At 46.3% G+C, this 22,125-nt stretch overlaps 2 protein-coding genes across 2 annotated transcripts in view; one reads left to right on the forward strand and one right to left on the reverse strand.

Moving 5' to 3' along the window:
- ING1 (inhibitor of growth family member 1) overlaps positions 1–20,271 on the reverse strand; it is a 69,945-nt gene extending 49,674 nt beyond the window's left edge. Inside the window, exon 1 of the mRNA XM_078657540.1 lies at positions 20,136–20,271. Within this exon, the coding sequence (XP_078513666.1) occupies positions 20,136–20,256 (121 nt within the window). The 5' untranslated portion in view covers positions 20,257–20,271. The remainder of the gene's footprint in view (positions 1–20,135) is intronic.
- Positions 1–22,125, forward strand: part of CARS2 (cysteinyl-tRNA synthetase 2, mitochondrial) — a 742,767-nt gene that overhangs the window by 196,512 nt on the left and 524,130 nt on the right. The gene's annotated exons all lie outside the window — the stretch shown is intronic.

Below are 22,125 nucleotides of genomic sequence, written 5' to 3' on the forward strand. Positions count from 1 at the left end.
CAGAGGGCCAGATAGTAACACATGAGCTGCCTACGCCCTCACGACATTGGAGCAAGTAGTAGAAACAGCTCAGATTCCGCAGTGCTCTGCTCAGGCTGCAGAATTAGTGGCCCTCACTAGAGCCTGTGAGTTAAGCAAAGGAATAACGGTTAATATCTATACTGACAGTCAGTATGCCTTTGGGGGGGCTCACAACTTTGGGAGACTGTGGAAAGAAAGGAATTTCCTTACTTCACCTGGGACGAAAATTCAACATGACCCCCTAATTCACCGATAATTAGACTCCCTGACATTTCCCAGAAAGGTAGCCATTATAAAATGTAAAGCGCATAAGAAAGTGACAGATGATGTTGGAAAAGGCAATGCCCTGGCTGACCAGCCAGCCAGACAGACAACTCTTAAGAAAAAGGAAGGAATGCATGTGGGAGGTCCCGCCAGGTGGCTGGCAGAGGGGGGCATGGTTGAAGATGCAGTACAGAGTGTGATCGATATTCAGTCCCATGCTACCCCTGAGGAGCTGAGGATGTCGACGGAGCATTTGGCGGTAAAGGAAATAGATAGTTGTTGGGCCGTATCACTATGGAGAGACAATGGATGTTGCCCGACAGTCATGTGCTACCGGTAGTAACGATGGCCCATGGCCCTGCTTACATTAGTGCGAAAGGGATATGTAAGTTGCTGGAACCCACCTGGTGTAACTCAAAGATACCAGCATATGCTGAGAGGATGGTCAAAACATGCATTGTTTGCATTATGTACAACCTGGGAAAAGGTACAGTAACCCCTGGAGGAGGATTCTCTCCCCCTACCTTTCCTTTCGAAGCCCTCCAGATGGATTATATCCAGATGGACAGATGTAACAATTTAAAATACGTCCTGGTGGTGGTCTGTACCTTCAGTCAATGGGTGGAGGCCTACCCTGTCAAAGACTGCACTACTATCACTACAGCCAAAATACTATTGAAAGAATACTTCCCACGATTTGGGACACACTTTACGGCTCAAATAATGGAGTATGTCTGTTCAGCACTGGGTATGAAACAAAAATTTAATGTAGCTAACCACCCCCAGTCAGCAGGTCTAGTGGAGGTGCACAATGGCATCCTAAAGACTAAAATGGCCAAGATTGTAGCCGAGACAGGTGTCACTTGGGTTGATGCTCTGGCCCTGGCTCTGCTGTCTGCCAAGATTGTAGCCGAGACAGGTGTCACTTGGGTTGATGCTCTGGCCCTGGCTCTGCTGTCTGTCAGGACAACGGCCCATACCAGGATAGGACTAACTCCCATGACATTGTGTTCGGGAGGCCTGCCAATGTGTGGGGTGTTCCACGGCCCCAGAAACTGTCTGATGTTGAATACCCTGTGTTGACTGAATATCTATACAGTTTGACTAACACCTTTCGTGCTCTTTACCACCAGGTGCTTGAGGCCATACCTGATAAAAGCGAGGGCCCAGGACACGTTATCCAACCTGGCGACTGGGTTCTTATTCGCAACTTTCAACGTACTAAGAGCCTCGAGCCCCGCTGGACACAGCCCTGTCAGGGGTTACTGGCCACACACACTGCCGTGAAAGTTGAAGGATGGAAGAACTGGATCCACGCGACACACTGTAGACAAGTGCCTCCTCCTCTCCCATATGATCAGTGGGTGAGAGAAGGACGAGGAGACTCAGAGACAGAAATAGTCCCGACGTTTGTTCCATTCAGCGACGCAAGATTACATTTCACATCTACAGAAGCAGAGTGTGACAGTATACTAAAGGGAAAGGGGGAACACTCCCCTCACTCTGCTCAGCATCAGGAACAATTATTCCCAGACCATACTGTTCCTACTTCTACCCGATATAACTTGCGTTCCAGAAGGAAGGCTTGCCCTTGACTTCGCCCAGGTACCTATAGGCTGTAGGGCTGTGATCTCCCGGCTAAGACCGGTGCTGGTGTGTCAGACTAAGGTACGCCCCTAGGGCTCTTGGCACCTGTATCCAGTGAAGCAACCACCAATCACACTCAGCCGCTAGTGGTCCCTGGCTTAGTACAATGGCAGCCGTCCAATACACCCAAGTCCAGAAACAATATGTCAGTCTCCTACATACCAAGTGCTTTGTGGCCCCCATGGTGACGCTGTTTGTCTCAATCATCTTGTCTATCGTCGGTTGGATGTTACTGACCTACTATCCTGTCACCCCACCAACTCCTACCCCGACTCCTGCAGAGCATCAGAATTTCACGTTACCCGCCCACGAATTACTCCACCGTGCAGAATTTTTCAATAACACCTTTGTCCAGATGTTACATCATCATCAGCTAATCATAAATACTTCCAACTGTTAGGTATGTGGACTGATGCTGCATGCTATGACACAACCTGTCCCATTCTTTCCTTATCCTTTTTCCATATCTGGGTCCTGTCTTGCTTGGTGGATGTTGATGCAGGAGGCCTATACTATCAATGGTACTGCCAATTCTGTCCTTGGAACATTTAGAGATGACTTCTGGCGAAACAGATCTGGCAATACCAACACCTCTTTTTGCCCGACCGGCTCATCAACATTGCTATTACCAACGGATGAACTCAGTGAGATGGTGGTATTTAACTCAACTTCTCGACAAACATTTACCAAATTTCGCGCCGGAAGGCTACTACCAGATATACAAAACACTCTGAGTGTTATAAATGTGCGGGGCCGTGTCTGCATCCAAGCCTTGGGAACTAAGAAAGTTGGTACTAGTATCTGTGACATATTTAAAACTTTAAACTCTACGTCTCCTCCAAAGTTGGTGGCGTCCCCCAACACTTATTTTATCTGTGGCACAGCAGCCTACACTTGGCTTCACCGTAACTGGTCTGGTACCTGCTATCTGGCCTTCCTCCTTCCACTAACGTATTCTACCCATGGAAATTACCACCTGTTGATGAAGGGTGCTTTGCGCCGCTCACGTAGGGGTGTCATATCGGCTGAGGGTACAGTAGGCCAGGAAGCCGGGGACTTCTTTAAGGGTTTCCTCCCATTCTGGGGCCCCAAGGCAAACAGTCGGGCTATACGAGGACTGACCAGGGTCCTTGAGGCCACCATCACAGAAACAGCTGGTGCCCTCTCCAACATCACTGCAGAGCTACAGGCTTGTAACACTTCAAAATCGTATGGTCCTTGACATCATCCTCGCTGATCGTAGTGGTGTGTGTAAATTGATTGGCTCCAGCTGCTGTGTGTATATTCCAGACCACGCACCCACAGTATATGATGCCATCTAATGTCTACATCACCTTTCCTCTGAAATTCATCAGGATGAAGGAAACTGGTCCCTCACAGGCTGGATCTGGGGCCTCCTTTCCCAATGGGGATGGAGGGTTCTCATCTTCCTTGCCTTAGGAGTAGCTGTCCTAGTCTCCTGCTGTTTGTGCATTCAGTGCCTGCCAATGCTCTGCGCAACGTGTGTTCAGGCTCTCAAACCTTAACCTTCTAACATCCACGACACCAATATAAAGATGATGCTCCAACAAGAAACAGATGATCTCATGAATATCAACGTTTCCTAGGGTATTTGCCACTCAATGGCAAAAGGAGGGTCTGAGGAAAAGTGTCCTTGTCGGCATTTTTTTTGTGTCAGGACTCCATTCTTTTTGCATTGCCATTTCTTGTCAAACACATCTGCACAACCCTCCTGGTCGTTTCTGCTGATGTCTGATGAAACTCTAACTGCTACAACCACCCTGCCCTTCCTGCTCCTTGTGGTTGAACCAATTTCGAAAAAGGGAACAAAGAATTGGCCTCACCACCCTCGCACTGAACTCCTGCACACACCCACCCTGTTTCGCAAGACTTGGTCACACCACCGTCCCAGAACTTGTTTCTTTCACATATCGTGCTGTTCAAGACCCGTCTGTTCTCTCACATACATATCCTGTTTTGCAAGACCTGTCCGCAATCTTTTGTACCATCTGTTGCAGCACCGTCCTGCCTGAACAAAGAATGGCGTAACTGCATTCTGACTCGGTGGCGCCAGGTCCCCATCCGAACTGGGTTCTTAAGGTGGGAAATGTGTATATAAGGCCTGTAAGCTGCGGAGTGAAGCAGCAGCCTCCTCTGCCTTGTCTCCGACGAGCTTGGGACTCTGTTCCATAGCCCGGGCTAGTCGAATAAAACTTGATTCCTCCTGCAGACGAAGGGTCGCGACAGAACCCCCTCTCGAGGACCGTCGTATCGGAGGTCGCCCTGATTTGCCTGGGTACTTTGTATGGAAACGTTCAATCAATCTAGGGCAGTGTACGTTTTGTACAGGTTCCCAGGTCCTATCCCCTACTCCATACCCCTTCCAGTCTACCAGATACTGTACATGTCCCCTCACAAGCCTAGAATCCAATTGTTCAAGGCCCTTATATTCTTCCTGCCCATCCACTTCTACTGGCAGCGGCGTGGAGGGTAACCTCATATCGATGGGACAAGGCCTTAACAAAGATACGTGGAACACGGGGTGAATGTTCCAGGACTGGGGCAAAGACAGCCTCACGGCCACAGGATTAATAATCTGTTTGATGCCAAAGGGACCTACATACTTAGGAGCCAGTTTACCTACCTTTAGGTGGAGATTTTTTGTTGCCAGCCACACCTTATCTCCCACCTGATAAGCAGGTTCATGGGTTCTCCTCTTATCCGCGTGATGTTTGTGTGCTGTCTGTGAAGTCTCCAACTGACTTTTTGCTTCTATGAGCACTGCTCTGAGATGGGCGTGGTGTTCCTGTATGGTGAGGTGTCTTGAAACCGCTGGCCATTCGAAAGGGAGCATGTTTGGATGGAACCCATACAGACAAAAGAAGGTGGAACACCCCAGTGTAGAATGTTCAGCATTGTTGTAAGCAAATTCTGCCATCCAGATCAATGGGTACCAGCCCATGGTGTTTTGGAGGGAAAAACAAGTTAGGTATTGCTCAAGCGTTTGGTTGAGTTGTTCTGTTTTTCCGTCCATCTGGGGATGGTAGCTGGTTGACAATCGGGCTTCTACTGCCATGGTGTCACATAATGCCTTCCAAAATTGAGAGCTGAATTGGGAGCCCCGGTCTATTATGAGTACTGTGGGTAGTACGTGAGCTTTGATCACATGCTGGAGGAAGACAACAGCTAACTCGGCAGAAGTGGGCAGCCGTTTTAGAGGGATGAAATGTCCCATTTTCGTCGGGTGATCTACCACCACTAGGATGGTGGTGTACCCTTCGCAAGGAGGCATCTCAACAATGAAATCCATCGACACGGTATGCCAAGGGAGCGGAGGTATAGGTATCAGGCGTAACAATCCCGCAGGTTTGGAATGACTGGCCTTGCTCTGAGCACAAACGGCACACTTCCTTAAGTAATCCTTGGTGCCATTTCGTAGTGTAGGCCACCAAAAATATCTCTCGATGCAGGCTATGGTTTTGTGCTCCCCCAGGTGTCCTCCTAGTGTCGAGTCATGAGCCCAAGCCAATACTTGTAGTTGTTGGGCCGGCTGGGGAATGTACAAGGCATGGTAATGGTATAATAGATCATTATTCATGGTCCGGTGTTCGGGGTCTTCGTTTATCCAGGCCTGATCATCCAGGTGAGCCAAGGACACCTGCAAGTCTTCTATGAAGTCGTTTGAAGCGATCAGTGCTACGGTTTTGTGTTGGAAAGCGTTTACTTGGAGGATGGAAGGGATTTCCTTAGGTGTCTCATGTTGATCATTCATGGGTTAGCCCATATGTGATAATGCTTCGGCTTTACCGTTTTGGGGTCACGGTCTGTATTTTATGATGAAATCAAAGTCCGAGAAAAACAAAGACCATCGTAGCTGTTGTGCTGGGTGTGAGGGCTCTAGCGGATTTTAGGAACAACAGATTTCGGTGATCTGTGAATATTTCCACTGTGTGACTGGCTCCCAGGAGATAGTGCCTCCATTCCTCGCATGCTCTTTTGATCGCCAAGAGCTCTTTGTCTGTGATGGAGTAGGTTATTTCACTGGGCGTGAGCTTCTTGGAATAGTACACCACTGGATAAAGTTGTCCTGTGTCGGGTGTCTTTGTGATAATACGCCTCCTAGGGCATATTGTGACGCATTCGTTTCTACAATGAATGGCAGGCTAGGGTTTGGGTGTCGCAGAAAGGGAGCTTAGGTGAAACGGTTATTCATCTCTGCGACGGAACTATCCGCTTCTTGGTCCCAGACAAAAGGAGCGTTTTTACGTAGCAGATGTGAAATAGGATGTTTTATCCTCGAAAAGTCCTTGATAAAGTGTCTGTAATAGTTCGCGAAAACAAGGAAGCTTAGTACCGCTTTGACATGCTGGGGTGCTTTCCACTGCGTGATTGCTTCAACCTTGCCCATGTCCATCTGAAAACCCTGTGCATTGATAACATACCCCAGGAAGGCAACTTCCGTAACGTGGAAAAGGCATTTTTCCAATTTGGCGTACAGTGAATGATGTTGGAGTCTGTCTAGAACCGTCTTCACATGGGTAACGTGTTCCTTTTTTTTTTTTTTTGGTTAAAAACATTTATTGAGCAACAAAATCAAAGTTACAGAGATGGGCCTACAACCGCACGGGCTGGCCGCTAAAAGCAAAGCACAATGTAATAAAAACAATGAGAGCCTTTCCGGCGGGCGGGCACAAACCGGATACAGGATGTCGCCCACATTATAGAACAGGAGAAGACAATTTTCCGTTTTATACACACAAAAACAAACAAACATCTAAAAGGCGAATGCATAATAAACTGAGTCAGCCCAGGAGGGGGAGGGGAACCCCACTAATCAGGAATCCAAAGTCACAATCAGCAGGATAAGGCAAGGCAGGGGGGGACAGCGGGGAGGTCAATCAAATCAAGGGACAGTATACGAAAGTTCAGGAACGTCGGCCTAGGGAGACAGGATAACATCAGGGGTTTCAACCAAGGGAGGAGCGCAAATATCACAGCGATAGGCGTTCCACGGGTAACGTGTTCTTGGGGTGTTTCTGAGTATATGAGGATGTCGTCAATGTACATTATGAAAAAGGTGTCCAACAAGCCCTTTGGGCGTTACACAGCCCAAAGGACATCACCTGGAACTCATAGAGTCCGAATTTGGTCCTGAAAGCTGTCTTCCATTCATCTCCAGTTTTGACTCTGACCAGATGGTAAGCCCCTTGGACATCCAGTTTCGTGAAGATACGAGCTCCCTTCAGTTGGTCCAACAAAACCGGTATTAAGGGCAGGGGGTATCGATTCATGATGGTGATTTTATTAATCGCTCTGCAGTCGATGCATGTTCTCACTTCATCGCAGTCCTTCTTCGTTATGAAGAAGAGAGGAGAAGAGGCTGGAGACGAAGAATGAAGCCAGGGGCCAGATTCTCCTCGAAGTAGTTCTTTAGGTAAAGGATTTCAGGCTCTGTGAGGGCATACACCCGACTGCAGGGGATTTTGGCTCCTGGCAAAAGGTCAATGCGACAATCATACGTCCGATGAGGTGATAATAGTGTCGCTTCTTTTTTGTTCAAAACAGGCTGGTAGTCCTTGTATTCTTCGGGTAACGTAGTAGAACAGCAATAACCGGATCCTTCACATCCTTCTGCTAGAAGACCTGCCTGCGTACTGCAGGTGGCGTCCGAGGGCGTATGCAACTTGATGCATTGCTCTTTGCAATATTCAGAGGTTAGGGATACGGTGCGATCCGTCCACCGAATAACAGGGTCGTGAAGAGTCAGCCATGGCATGCCAAGAATCAGGCGAAGTGTGGTGCGTCTATTAGGTCAAACTGGATAGTCTCGTAGTGGTTCTTTCCTACGCGCATATTAAGAGGAATGGTGTGGTATCATACCGGTCCAGACATTAAGGCTTTTCCGTCCACTGCTTTCACGATCTCAGGTGTGACCTTGCTGTCATATGGCACACCGATGTTCCAGGCGTATTGCTAATCAATGAAGTTCCCAGTGGCTCCTGAATCCAAAAGGGCAGACACGTCAATGGGATTCATTTTGCATATCCACCAAGTGACACAAACGTTCATGTGAGCCACTGAAGGCTGTATGCTATTAGCAAGAGCTAAAGAGATCGTTTTGGTTTCCGAACCCAAGACAGAGATCCCCTCCTGGCTTGGGTTTCCTAGTTTTCTGTCAGTTGTGGAGTTGCAGCAGCTTGCGTTCTGAAGGCATTTGGCCTATCAGGTACCTTTGCTCTTGCTCTACATTCTCGTATGAAGTGCCCACTTTTTCCACAATATAAACATAGCTTTTGTTGCCGTTTTTTTCTCTTTCTTGAGTAGTAAGCGGGCCCCGGAGCCCTCCGATTTGCATGGGTTCTATTCCTTTGGGCTGCTTTGGTGGGATTTCGGAAGCTGGTTTAGGTCGAGGTAGGAAAAAACAGGTATCACTTCTACCTCTATTGCCCTTTCTTTCTTGAAGACGGTGATCCAGTTGGACAATGAGGTCAATCAACTCTTCACAGGTTTGCGGCAGCTGGACCACCTGGGACAGTACGTCTTTTAGTTCTCCTCTCAATCCCTGATAGAATAGAGTCGTTCTTTTCTTGTGGGGCCAGTCGGTTTTCCACCAGAAGGCGATTGAAAGAGGTAATGTAGGTCAACAAGTCCTGTGACCCCTGCCGAATTTCGGTCAAACAGCTTTCTCATCTCCCTACAAAAGTCCTGAAAATTGTGCAAGGCTGGATTGTTGCGCTCCATCAATGGGATAGTCCAGCTAGCGGCATTCCCCCATGTGTGACATCATAAAGGAGGTTTTAGCCGTGTCATCCTGGAACACGGAGGGTGTGCAGAGGAACTGAAGTCTACTATAAAAACGTTCAGGAGGTGCCACTGGTATACCATGATTCTATAAGACGTGAACCATGGGAATGGTTCCCTCCTGCGGAGAGGTTGTGGCTGGCACCGTAAAGAACCAAGGCCTTGTGCACCTCCCACTGGGACCGGTGTGGTGGCAGAGACCGGAGGGGGAAGTGTCCACTCCTTAATAAAGGGACCCTTCCTTGTGCCTTTTCTAGAAATACCCGAGACCTCCCTACGCAAGGTACCCATCTCTTTTTTCAGTTCCATATTCTCCAAGCGAAAGGTATGCACCTCCTGCTGTAGAGCCACAAGGCTCTCCAGCAATGAAGCCAAAACTACATTAGTGTCCATCGTCCGGGCTGGGCAACTACTTGGGCTTGACAACCTGTCAGGCGGATGCTAGTAGCATAGACCAAGAAAGCCACAAACTTTAAAAGATCGGCCAGCAGGGACGATGGCAAGAGGAACGCCCCCTTCCTCCCCTTAGGACAACCCCACACAGAGGAATTTGAACACCACTGCGTAAGGGAGCACCTCTGGGAAAAAAGCAAAATGGAGAAAACAAGAAAAGCTCTGCAGATAAGGTCTCTCAGAGGGACTACGATAGGTGGATAGCGCAGCCCAACGTGGTATGCCACAATCCTTCTTGGACACTGCAGTAGGAAGAAACAAAACAGAATCACTCATGAGGTATAGGCCTGGCAACCTACTTTTGCACCCTCCTCCAGAATACTCATACTCACTAGTTTCTTATCGCAAAGGAAGGAAAGTTCAGGATATATCTATTTAACCCTGTTCCAGTTGCCCAATGCCACAGGAAAGAACCTGGTGAATGTAGCTGTAGCTGGCGCAAATGGACAGTCAAAGCAAAGTACAGCGCCTTCCTGCTAGAGACTGAATGAGGAATGCTGGCACTGCTTCTAATAACAAAGTTGTCAGTGAAGGTACCCTCGCTGTTAAATTCACAGCGAGTGCTTCCTCGTAACACAGAAGGAAAGGAAATACAATCACCCCTTTTTATCTCGGAGACTGTGAAATGAACGTGTACTTCGAAATGTGGCCGAATGCAAATCCTCACCGCACTGTTCACATAAAACCTTAATACCTGAAACAAGGGGGAGTTGTTCCTTAGTAGAAAAAACGAGCAATCCGTAAAGTACCTTCCAGGCACTACCTATTACCTGCTTAGGATCCACACTCCATGCTGGTCATGTAGTGAGAGATGCCCAGACTGCATGCCTCATTGAAGTAAAGCGCCCAACCTCCCGCGGGGAACACCGTCCGCTTGGCGCTTGAGTTCGGAATTACAATGGCTGTGCAAAAATACAGGAAAACGCGGGTAAAGAAAAGTGCCCGACCTCCAGCGGGGAACACCGCCCCCTTGGCGCTTGTCCTCAGGAACATTACGGGCAGTTTGTCAAGCCCCGGTTTGAGGAAAGGGCAGGCTTTATAGCCATCCAATGGAGAGGTGGCGCCTGCCTTGAGACGCTGTCCCAGGGCATTCTGGGCACTGTAGTTTCTCGCTGCCAACGCTACTGTGCTCTTTCTGTATTTTCCCCTGCGCATGGTACGGAGCACACGGGGGAAGACAGACCCAGTTTCCCTCTCTGTGTTAGGGTCGCGACAGAACCCCCTCTCGAGGACCGTCATCACGGCGGTCGCCCTGGTTTGCCTGGGTACTTGGTATGGAAACGTTCAATCAATCTAGGGCCGTGTAGGTTTTGTACAGGTTCCCAGGTCCTATTCCCTACTCCATACCCCTTCCAGTCTACCAGATACTGTACTCATCCCCTCAAAAGCCTAGAATCCAATTATTCCCGGACCCTTTCTGTGTCAGGGTTGCGACAGAAACCTCTCAAAAGAGTATAGACACGAGTGCAAACTGCAGGAAAAAAGATGACCACTTCACAGAGCCATCAGGAGACAATGCCACTGATGTGGGGAGGGGAACTATCAATCCTGGGTACGACAGGGAAAAAATTCAATAGCATTCTCCCAAGAGATCTGTTCATTTAAACCTTTCTCTTGGGTTTTAAGAGAAAAGATCTAAAACACCTTGCGTTTTTTACGGATCGCTACAGTATCCTTTTCTTGCTGGGATACTATTTTCTGGTGCATTCCTTCCCCTGTAGGAACGTGCATTGGGGGTCGCGCTGTGGTGCTGTTTAAGGCTCACAATGAGCCGCCGCCCCCCTGACCACAAAATCTGGTAGGCTATGGTGAGTTTTGGTAGTTCTCGAGCAAGAGGCATGTCACCCCCTCCCCGTACAGAACTGCCGAAACTCGTATTTAGGCCCTTGGTCACCAAATAGTAGTGAGAACAGCAACATAGGACAGGTTGAGATATTTAAACCTAGTTTAGTTTATTTCATATAAATACAGATGAAAGACCCATGGAGTGGTGCTACAATTCAGTTCAATTAAATTCAAAGCATTTATTGAGAGCATAGCTACCCTCCCCAAACGGTCTTCCCATCGCTGAGGTCTGTCAGGCTCAGTATCATGATCTTTTAGGTGGAAAGATAGGTCTTGAGTTGTTTTCTAAAGCTGAATAGATTGTCAATCATCGTAAGAGTAAGAGGTAAGGTGTTCCATAGTTTGGGGGCAAGGTAGGCAAAAGAACACCCACCGCACCTGGCTTTTTTCACCCTAGGGATAGACAGAAGACTCAAGTTGCTAGATCTTAGCTCTCTTTTGGGGAGATATGGGCTGACCAGGTGATGAAGAATACACAGCCTTTTTCTATGCATCATGAGGGGATCTATAAAGAGAATTTTAAATTGAATCCTCTAACTATGGGCAGCCAATGTAAAGTTACAAGTGCTGGGTAGGAAGTTGAAATTTGGGAATACCCGGGAAGATTTCCCGCAGCATCATTCTGTATAACTTGAAGTTTTTTTGCAACAGGAAGTAAACTGCCCAGATAAAGAGAATTTCCATAATCAAGGCCTTGATATTATTAGACCCTGAACCACTGTTCTTTGGGCTGCAACTGATAACCAGCTGAGAGTCTTCCTGAGGGCTCCCAAGAGACAAAACAGCTGCAGGCCTCCGCTGCAAAGCTGCATCTTACTTTAGACACTTGTACCAGATGTTCCAATATAACTTTCCTCCCCAAAAAATGAAAGACTTAGGAAAGTAAAGAGATAAAGATTCTTCGCCAACCGAATAGTGATTATTTTAGTTTGTCATCCCTGGCATTGTGTGACAAGGATTAGAGATGAGGATGTATCATCATTTGACTCCCCATTCATTACCCGTCTCTCAGTTGACAATCTGTACATCAGTAGACTCAGCTGGGGAATTATCTTCATCAGTGTTGTTGTCCGGCTTCACCATTTCATTCCTGTGATTTCCATTATCATTAACACTCCCGACTTGTTGGGAAATATCAGCTTCTAAACTTATCTCTAGATTGTCATTCTTTGGTTGACCACGGACACATTACGAGTTACTCACTCACTTCCTTCCACAGCTGTGACCCCAGTACTTGCGTCATCATTGGTTCTTGTCACTTGATTGTCCCGTTCCACAAGTGACATCAAAACCTCCACCAGGAGGGAGGCTGTCTGGCTGTTGACAGTGATGAGTGGATTAAAATTATCCCCTATCCTTTAGATGAATCTTTATTTGGGGAAAAGAGTAGTATTCGGATAAGTCTAAAAACAAAAGCGGTGTTTAGTGGCTGAGTCACTGGTCAGGTCAACATGTTTCGGCCTGGAACAGCCCCTACTGGTCTATGGCCTTCACCAAAGAAATACATATGGAGGCCTTATACTTCAGGGCTTTCCGGATAGTGTGTTATTAGCGAGTGGAAGCACTCACCCGTCTTCATCAGTGAGCACACTTTGCTCCAGAAGCAATGTGGTTATAGGTACAGTCTTTAGGTCTATAACTTAAATATGCATTTCATTTGCATCATGGTGTGGAGAAATGTAGGACAGGGTTGGCTTGGCTTTACACCGTCCTGCACAGTGCTCATGCATGCATCTCCCTCCAACCGATACATCATTGTCTGATATTCAGATTACAAGTTTTTTTGTTGGAACTCAGTTAATTTGAATAGAGGCTCATTATCTGTGTTGATTTCTGCAGATATTCTTTGCATCACTAGCATTTTCTCCAGTGTGGGAATGATTTTCTTGAATGACCTAGATGCTACAAATTCCATCATCGATTATATGATGCAGGCATCAACAAGAACCAGCAGTTGTTGTTCATATGAAGTCGGTTACAAGTCAGCACTTGTTTTTGTTGAGCAATGCGAGCACTCTTCCACAGTGATGATGAACACTTGGGGGTCGGGTTTCGAAAATCCTGACATAGGTGATGAGATACCAGGTATTCCACCAGGGTAGTGACACTGGAAAATCAAACCTTCAGGGGTTGACATGCTTAGGTCATCTTAGGTCATCTTCGGAGTCCTCAGAAGGGAGTATGAAGGTGTCCTACGGGCGGCAGACATTGACAAAAGTGTGACTACAAGTCCCGCCCCCGCCAGGACTCATGTAGTGAAGTCATCATATACTTCACATATCAACGGCTTTCAGGAATCCTGACGGTTGTACGCTAACCGTGAGTTTATTCGGTTCATTCCACCACAGGTTAGGGTGCGCCTTAGCGTGCGCATACCGCCGTGGTGTGCTGGTCCTGACGAATGCTTCATTAAATATACCCAAAGGCAGAAACAGGTTGACCAATTGTTTCTTTTTCACATTAGGATGTATCTGGTCAACTAAAGCCAGGTAGTGAAACATCCGAGGCACCTGTTTGTAACGGTGTCCAGTTTTCCACCATTAATGATTTTTGTGGGATAAAAGTGAGGCATCTTTTAAACCACTTTTTTCACTTACTAATTGCACTCACGTTACACCAAAGAACCTGCTCAGCTGTAACCAGGCGTCGTAGCACACCAGAGAGGCATTCGGCCTCTCTGGTGGGAACCCAATGATGAAGCATGTCACCAACTAGGTTGGTGAGTGAGGGCTCTTTTAAAAATCACAGTGATTTCCTCTTGCTAGCTCTTTCTTTATTGGATACACTCTTTTGTTGTTGATTCATTATTATTATTCCAGGGGGACTAAGAGTGGCTCCAGTTGCTTTCCCTCTCTCTGCTGTTCTTTATCTATATCTATGCTTAGGTCTTAACCAACCCTTGCTGGCCACAACATGACTAAGTTTTAGTTCAGACAATCCAGGAGTGGAGATTGGAATGATGTTGCGGTCAACACTGAGAGCACGTTCTCAGTTATGCATAGTTTGTGTCTCATCCTCCACTGGGCTTGATATATGGATTGCAGCATGGGTAGCTTATTCCCAGCTCTGTCCTTCCATGAAGGGTTTCCACTGTCTTTGTTTCTTTGTTACAATAGTGGCCTACAGAGATTCATTCACCACAGATCCTTGCAAGAGAGGTTTCCGCGGGTTGTAGTCTGTAACAACTTTGAAATGGTGACCATGGAAATACTGATGAAATGCTGACAGCCCCATTTAATGTGGAAGTTCACCTTTTCGATTCCTGAATGATGAAACTCTGTGTTGGTCAGAGCATGGCTTATGAAGAAAATGGATGCACACTAGTTGGATTCCAGTTCTTGAAATATTACAGCTTGCAGCCATAATGGGTTGGCATTGGCCTCCAGTTCTGTGGTCAAATCTTGCAGAGGTTCAGTGAGTATAACCATTTGGCAATATGTAGATATGCCAAGGAAAAATCACACAGCGGTAACAGTTTGTGGTGGGTGGGCAGTGATTATTCTGGGGATCCATACATATATCCTCCCTGGTGAACACATTCCAAAAGAATGCCGGCTTGTACGGTAAGACAGCAAACTTTTTCTTATGAATGCCAGTCCGCATTCCATAGTATACATTTCAGTGGTTCAATGGTAGTCAGTGACTTTAATAGCATATATTAGAATATGGTCACGTTCATGACTCCCATCATTCTAGCCTAGGCTTCATTGATTGCATTCTGGATTACCTCAACGGCTAAAAAGATGCCAAAGTTGAGCCACTTGTATCTCCGTAGCCCAGTGTTGGTGAAAAGTGTGGTAATATATTAACCTTCCTTATCTAGTGGCAGCTGGTGGTATCCAGCATTGAGATTTGGTTTGGAGAACCATCTCACCTCATTGAGGTCAGGCAGTAGGTCACTGGTAATTGATCGGAGGTGACTTTACCTTTTGAAGGCTTTGCTGGGCAATCACTTGTCTCTGCTTATTCTAACACACCACCCAGCTCCTTGGATTTTCTTTGTGACACTGACTGGTGATACCCTTGGTGGGCTTACATTTACTTTTTCTATGACAGTGGTTTCTTTCCACTTCTGTAGTTCCACTTTACCCAGAAAACTGATGTGGAATGGTATTCAACAGCAGTAGGGGCAGGGGGTGAGGAGGTGTAAAGAAAATTTACCAGATTGCTGCGTTTCTCCTCCGTCGTCCCTCTGTCGCCTCTCCCTGCCAGGCCAGGAAGCAGGCTCCTCATAGCCAATTACAACGTTACAATGTGGTGTTGTGATTGGTCTGAGTGCCATAGTTCGGCGCTCAGACAGGCAGTGGGAGCATGGGCATGTTTTCCACCCAGGGTGTTATGCAGCCTGGGTGGGGAACATGCAAAGTACGCATGACTGTTTGGCCGGCCCAAGACAGCCAGCCAAACATTCATGTGCACTTGGAGTGGGCAAACCACTCCTCCCCCTGCTCATTTGTGAGCAGCCCTGCCCCACCCACAAAGCTGCAGCAGCAGGAAAACATAAAATGATTATACCCTCGAGTTTTTATAATTTTCCGTTTCCTTTTTTTTAATGCTGCATGCAGTGAGGCGATGTTCCTCCACCTTAGCGGAGGAGCCGCCACTGTATAGTGATGAAGTGCTAGTGGATGCTTGGTGTGGTCGATGTGGAGGGGAACAAAATGAGCTCACGAACATCCCAGACGTTTGAAAAAGTGCTGAAATTCGCTGAGCAGATCCTCAAAGTTCAAATTTTCCCACACTGAGGCAAAACTGAAATGTTTAATCTTTCAGCATGCTGACATGTTCATCCTTTGGCTGGACATGCATCAGAGTGGTGAGCTTTGTTGTCACATTATCATACTTTCAGTGTGATTTGTCTGTCACTCTACAATCCTATACACAGTTACCTACAGTCACTGCCTTCAGATTGTGCAATAGGGATCTACATTGGTTCTGCTCTTATGGTATTTTGTGCCAACGGCGTGTATATCTTTATGGCACCTCCATGGTACAGTTCATATGACCAGCCGAATGTGGGAATGATTTCCAGACTCTAACTACCTCCAATATTCATCTTCTGAGTATTAGTGACTTGCATCCTTGTATAATCCTGATTTATTTGACCTGTTATCTGTGCACATGCTGGTCAGTACCCTCAGAAGTGTGGAAATTATCCAACGTTTTACCCTGCTGCTTCAGTGTTTGTTCAATTGCCCATTTTTCATGCATAGTCTGGATTGATCTAGAGTTAAACTGCTCATTTAGTGATGTCACTCCTTTATCAAAACCATCGTCCTCACCCTTGACAAGTAGACTCAGAAAGGCCAAATATATTTCTTCATTTGCATAGAGTGCAAGCAGCAATATCTTCACACCAGGGTAATACTCCTATGTGACTTCATAGGAGTTTGTTCCTCATCCCCATCTTAACTACAGAAAAAAAGGCAAAGCATTTTACTGTAGAGGACCAACCTACCTTTGTTACCAGTGTTAGGTTGTAAGACACCCTAACCACCAGGCATCCCCTCAGGCTATTCATTGGTGCATGTCATACCACGGAGCACTGCAAACTAATGATACTCTGAAAGGGGCCCTAAGTTCAGAATGGTGCCCATATGCACCAAATCTCCTTTACTATTCCACCCGGTCAAGTCCAGCACCAAGGGTGTTTCTTTCAGTTGAAAATGCCTTATGTCAAGCTCTTTAACAGGAAATTCCAACATAATATTGGGAATTATTTAACCCCTTCACTGCGGGGCTGTTTCCCCCGCTGTGCTGGGGGGCGGGCGCGCACAGCGCCACGGTGCTCATGACGAGCTCGGCTCGTCATGAGTCACGGCGCTCCGGTGCTCATGACGAGCTGAGCTCGTCATTGCCGCACCCGTTCCCATGGAACGTTCAGCACAGCAGGGGAATCAGCCCAGCGTGCGAGCGTTCCATTTAACAGGCGCGGTCATGACGAGCTCAGCTCGTCATGAGCACCGGAGCGCCGTGGCTCATGACGAGCTCAGCTCGTCATGAGAACAGGAGGGGTTAAGTTGAATAATGCTCAAACTGATCACACACAAATTGAGAGGGGGTCCGAGGAAAGTTTAAAGACCAGCAAGGGTTGCTTCCCCAAAACAAATACCAATACACACTGAAAAACCCTTGGGTCTAAATTGACAAACAGAGAAAAGAGACACTAGAGATTATCTCTTACAATTTATGGGGAGACCCCTTATTAGGATGAAATCCCTCACCCACCGTAGGGAGCATGCTTCATCATTGGGATTCTCCTTGTGACGGGAAAACCTAGTCCCACCAAGGGGTACAACCCCCTCACTGAGAGGGAGGAGCTCAGGGATGTTTTATTCCTAACTTTAGGATATACTAAATCCTGCAATGAGAAGAAATGTATCAGGTTGGGTAGAGCGCTGTGAGGATCGTGATGGTAAAACTAGCTACCAGATATGAGAAGATAACTTTATTAGCTCGTCACTGGGGCCAGGATTAAAAACAGCACCGGCAGGGGCCTGCAGGTAATTGGACGTCCCCTTAAACAGGAGAAAGGAGAATCCTAACAGCAATAGCAATACAGAGCAAATGGTTCCCTGGTGACTGTATAATATGTGTCACCCTTGCCGAAAGCCACGAGTCAAGAAATTCAGAATGCCAGTTATGTGTATACAAATGTGATGTATTTCAAATCCAAACATATAATTTAAAAATAAATATGAATCTGGCGGGAAACTGCCTGCAATGTATGTTGAGAGAGATTTATTAAAAGATGCTAGAAAAAAAAGCTTGAACTAAGCCAGAGACTGGATTATTTGTGGAAGAGTTTGGAATTAAGAAGAAGATTGTCAAAGGACATACCAAAAGAAAAAAAACAGATGCAGACCACCACACTGCTCCAGCTAATGCCGCGACTAATAAATAATGGACAAGAAAGAACAGCCAGAATAAAACAGTAGGAATAAGTACCTCCATATGGTGCTCTTCCATCTTTCCTACCAGGAAAACTCCCACATGCCCTTAAATATTTTTTTTTTTAGGGAGACTGTTAGACGAGTACTCTTTAACACCATAGGGAAACATATTAAAGTTTTAAAATCAGGCGCCCATAATAGGAGACATAATAATTACTAATAGATGTAATTTCACAAGAATGTGCTGAGAAGAACAATGTGCTGTAAGAATAAATACAAATGTTGAGACCCCGCAATATGAGAATAACCCGGAAAGGCCAGAGAACTGGCCAGCCAAGATATGTACTGCTGCATTGTGGGTTGTGCCAGAGGAACTCTCCATTAATTCAAAGGCCTACATGAAGACATGGTAAAGCGCAAACTCAACATTTTGTCAAATGGCCAATGAGACTGACTTTTGGTGAATTACAGAGCTTGTTCTGTTATTCTGCTTGAAGGAGCTAGAAAAACAAGCTGGAAAATAGGTGCCCAAATGCAGCATAAAAAGTAGGAATCTGAATGTATATCAGCCAATACAATGCAGGGCTTTACCCCATACATCTCCACCACATAGGCATTACAACGTGCTGCCATGCAGGGCTTTCGCCACTGGTTAGTTGTAGTTAAAACTACGCTTCCATAGGAAATGTATTTTTTTGGTGGGCTATTAACTTTGGCGCCATTTGGCGAATCCTCCCAAAACTTTTTTAAACAAGTCTCATCCACCTCGGCTTCTTCCTGGAAAGTTTTGGGGTGATCCGTCAAGCAGGGGCTGAGAAAAAAGGGGCGGGGCACCCACGGCTCAAACTTTTTAGGAGGTTAAAGGGGGAGCCCCAGGGCTTGCAGCCCCAGCCGGTTCACCTGGGGGGAGCTGGTACTTTTTTTTTTTTTTTTATATTTTTATTATTATGAGTAACAGCAGTAGAGCATAAGTCAATCATAGGGTGCATACATAGGTTATGGTTGATCAACATAGATAAAAAAGTCAATACATGGTGCAGAAAATTATGATAGTCCATAAAAATTTCCATTGGTACATCATTTAAGTACCTCATTCCCTCCCATCCCTTAATCAGTGTCACTCTGTTCATCTTGCCTTGGTGGTTCGCACAGATATCCCCTATATTCGTTCCAGGCGTTCCAAATTTTGTCCCACTTCCGAGGGCACCCCTGGTGCAAGTACACCGCTCTCTCCGCCAACATTGCAGCGTCTAAATCTTTGCACCAGTCTACGAGTGCGGGTACCTCCACAGATCCCCAATACTTGGCTATATTTTGTTTAGCGTACATTGTACCCAGTGTTACCCAGTCCTGGGCAGAGTGAGTGAGATCATTTGATTCCCAGATATTCAATAAACAGCGCCGCGGTTCTGGGATGACAGATTCCTTTACTACCTGTGACATTGTCCTCATGACTTTAGCCCAGTATGCTGCTACCCGGGGGCACTGCCATATGGTGTGGAAGAATGTTCCCTCCTCCCCGCAACCCCTTAGACAAAAGCGGTGTGTGGCTCTCCCTATAGTGTGCAAGGTGACCCTAGTATAGTATACTCGATGCAGTATTTTCAGCTGTACCAGACGGAGTCTGGAAGGTATGGCCACTTCTCGCTGGGAGGATAGCGCCGTCTGCCAGTCTGCTTGATCAAATTCCCCCAGATCAGCGGACCAACTGTTCATTAGTTGGAGCTGGCACTTTTAAAACAATATCTGGTTGGTGCCTCAGTGTAAACCCGGGGCACCCACACTGCTGGGACCATTCGGGGCCAAGGGGGAGCCTCAAGGCCCCAGCTGGCTCCCTGGACAGCACCATATTGTGTGCTGGTGAGAGCTGGCACTTTTCCTTTGCTCCTGCCCACCCGGGAGCAGCATTTTGTAACTGCTACAGCCTGGGGAATCAATGAGGCTTGGGGGAGGAGGCCGTGACATCCCTAATTATCGATTCAGCCCTGGGGGATGCGGTGGCAGGGGACTGTAGAAGATTCATGAAGGGGGCACCACATGCCCTTCTCTCCAGGGTATTACATGGTGTACCCTGGGGTATAGGGTGGTCGGGCATGCTCCAGTCTTGGCATCCAGACGGAGTGGCCCCATTAATGGGTGGAGCGCGCAGCCTTAAGACTGCGTGCTGCACCACGAACGATTGCTCGTTGTGCTGGAATCCTGCCCACTTACCTGTAATCGCTTCCGCGCCTCGCCGTCTGTTCTTGCTGTGTCCCACTTCTTCGCCATTTCCCCATCCCTGTTCTTCTCTGCTGTTAGCGTCGGGTTCGTCCAAGTGTGTCGGGATCACCATCCTCTAGTTCCTCTTGAGTGTTCTCTGGAAGCCTGCTGCTGCTCCTGAAAATAAACTGAAGAGGAAGATATTTAAATAAGTGGCAAACTCTTCAATGGGTAACGCGCTGCTGGCGCCTTAAATGTAACAATAGAGAAACTTATCTGAGAATTTGGGTTGTACGATGGTACAATGCAGGTAAAGACATCATATGCATTTTTTACCACTCATGTTTTTTCCACGAATATGCTTTAACAAGAGATGCCATTACCACGTATTGTTTTTATGTATATAAAAACAATGTATTTGTGGGGGAGACCTCCCCACACCTCACAACTTACCTTAAATGCGTGGTAAATGCATGCGTTGTAAAGGCATGCACATGGTAAAAATATGTGTGCTTAAAATATGTGGTGAAGGCACAACGACGTAAAAACCTTGTTGTAAAGACTGATTCCCAGAATTTGTCAATAGATTTGGGTTGAAACTTGCTAGTGACTGAGTAACAAACTGAAATACCTAAAAAGAGAAAACAAACATTGGCATTATAAATATTATGGACACAGATGTGTGAAATATATGAAAATTATTATTTGCTGACATAATATGCAATAGCATCTGACTTCAGTTGTATTGAGCATTTGAATATTCTAGTTTGTTTGAGCTCTTAACCAGAAATGCAGCCTTAGATTATGTTATTGATTTATTCTTGCTTGTCTCGAGTCCTCTATCTTTTTGGAAGTTGTTTTTTGTTTCCTGAAGAATAATTGTTCATTAGAAAATGAGCATCTTGAAAACAATTTACGCAAGAACTCATTAGAGAGTATATATATATAGGTAAGAGTCATAAATGTTAGATTAGCATATTAATCAAATAGGTGAGAAAGTTATTATATAATAGGATTTACATTGTAGTTCCTTATTGTAGATGCAGCAAGTACACAATTAGAAACATGGGTATACCTGACAAAGGTGGAAGGGACATTAGGAAATTAGAACAGGTCAAATTCTAAAATAGCTTACACCAATATTAATTAAATGCTAAAATAATGTTGTTTGTTTTATGGAAGCGAGAAGGCCAAGACCATACAGGAGCCTTGAAGTGATTCACTGACGTTCACCAGTTCGCGTCCCCTCGTCCCCTTGGGCCAGGTAGGGTTCATACAAATGACTCACTTGGCCTATAGGGAAGTCGGGAATTTTCAGTATAACCATTTCGCTCCTACGACTCAAGTCTGGTAAGAGCCTGACAGGGGTCCATGGGGCTGATATCAGTACTAGGAGAGGGGCCCCACACACACGCCTGCTCTCCAATTAATTGTATTTTTTTACCCCCTCAGGCCCTGGAAAACACCGGGGGGTCACGTTAATTTAAAAAAAACAAGCATTGGCAAAGCCCATTAGTTTCGCCTATGCAAGATCTTTTGGCTTTGGTAATGTGTTTTTTTTAAATGTTGCACAGTGCTGTGAACTGCAGTGCTACATAGCGTAAGCATAAAGTAAAAAACAAAAGCGATATGATGTGGCCAGACCGCATCATAGCGTTTTTATTTTACTTTAAGCTATGCACGTACAAACAAGTAAAACATCTTATTTTCCCAATTCTTAATATGTTGATTATATTCTTGAATATTGCAGATACCAGCGTTTCAAAGTGTAGCTAGCTGGAACACTGAGCATGGAGAGGCTGTGGCATAACAACCGGAGCTGCAGCCTTTGGAGCTGGGGAACCAGATTTGAGTCTCGGTGCCTGCTCAAGAGACTGTGATTCTGGGCACATCACTTAATCTCCCTGTGCCTGTAAAAATGAATGTGTCCTTATGTAATGTAACCAGCGCTCATGTAAAGGATCCAAGTCCTTCCGGTCGGCTTTGCTCTATATCAAACAAG

The sequence above is a fragment of the Lissotriton helveticus genome, chromosome 8 (assembly GCF_964261635.1).
Source record: "Lissotriton helveticus chromosome 8, aLisHel1.1, whole genome shotgun sequence".
NCBI classification, from domain to species: domain Eukaryota; kingdom Metazoa; phylum Chordata; class Amphibia; order Caudata; family Salamandridae; genus Lissotriton; species Lissotriton helveticus.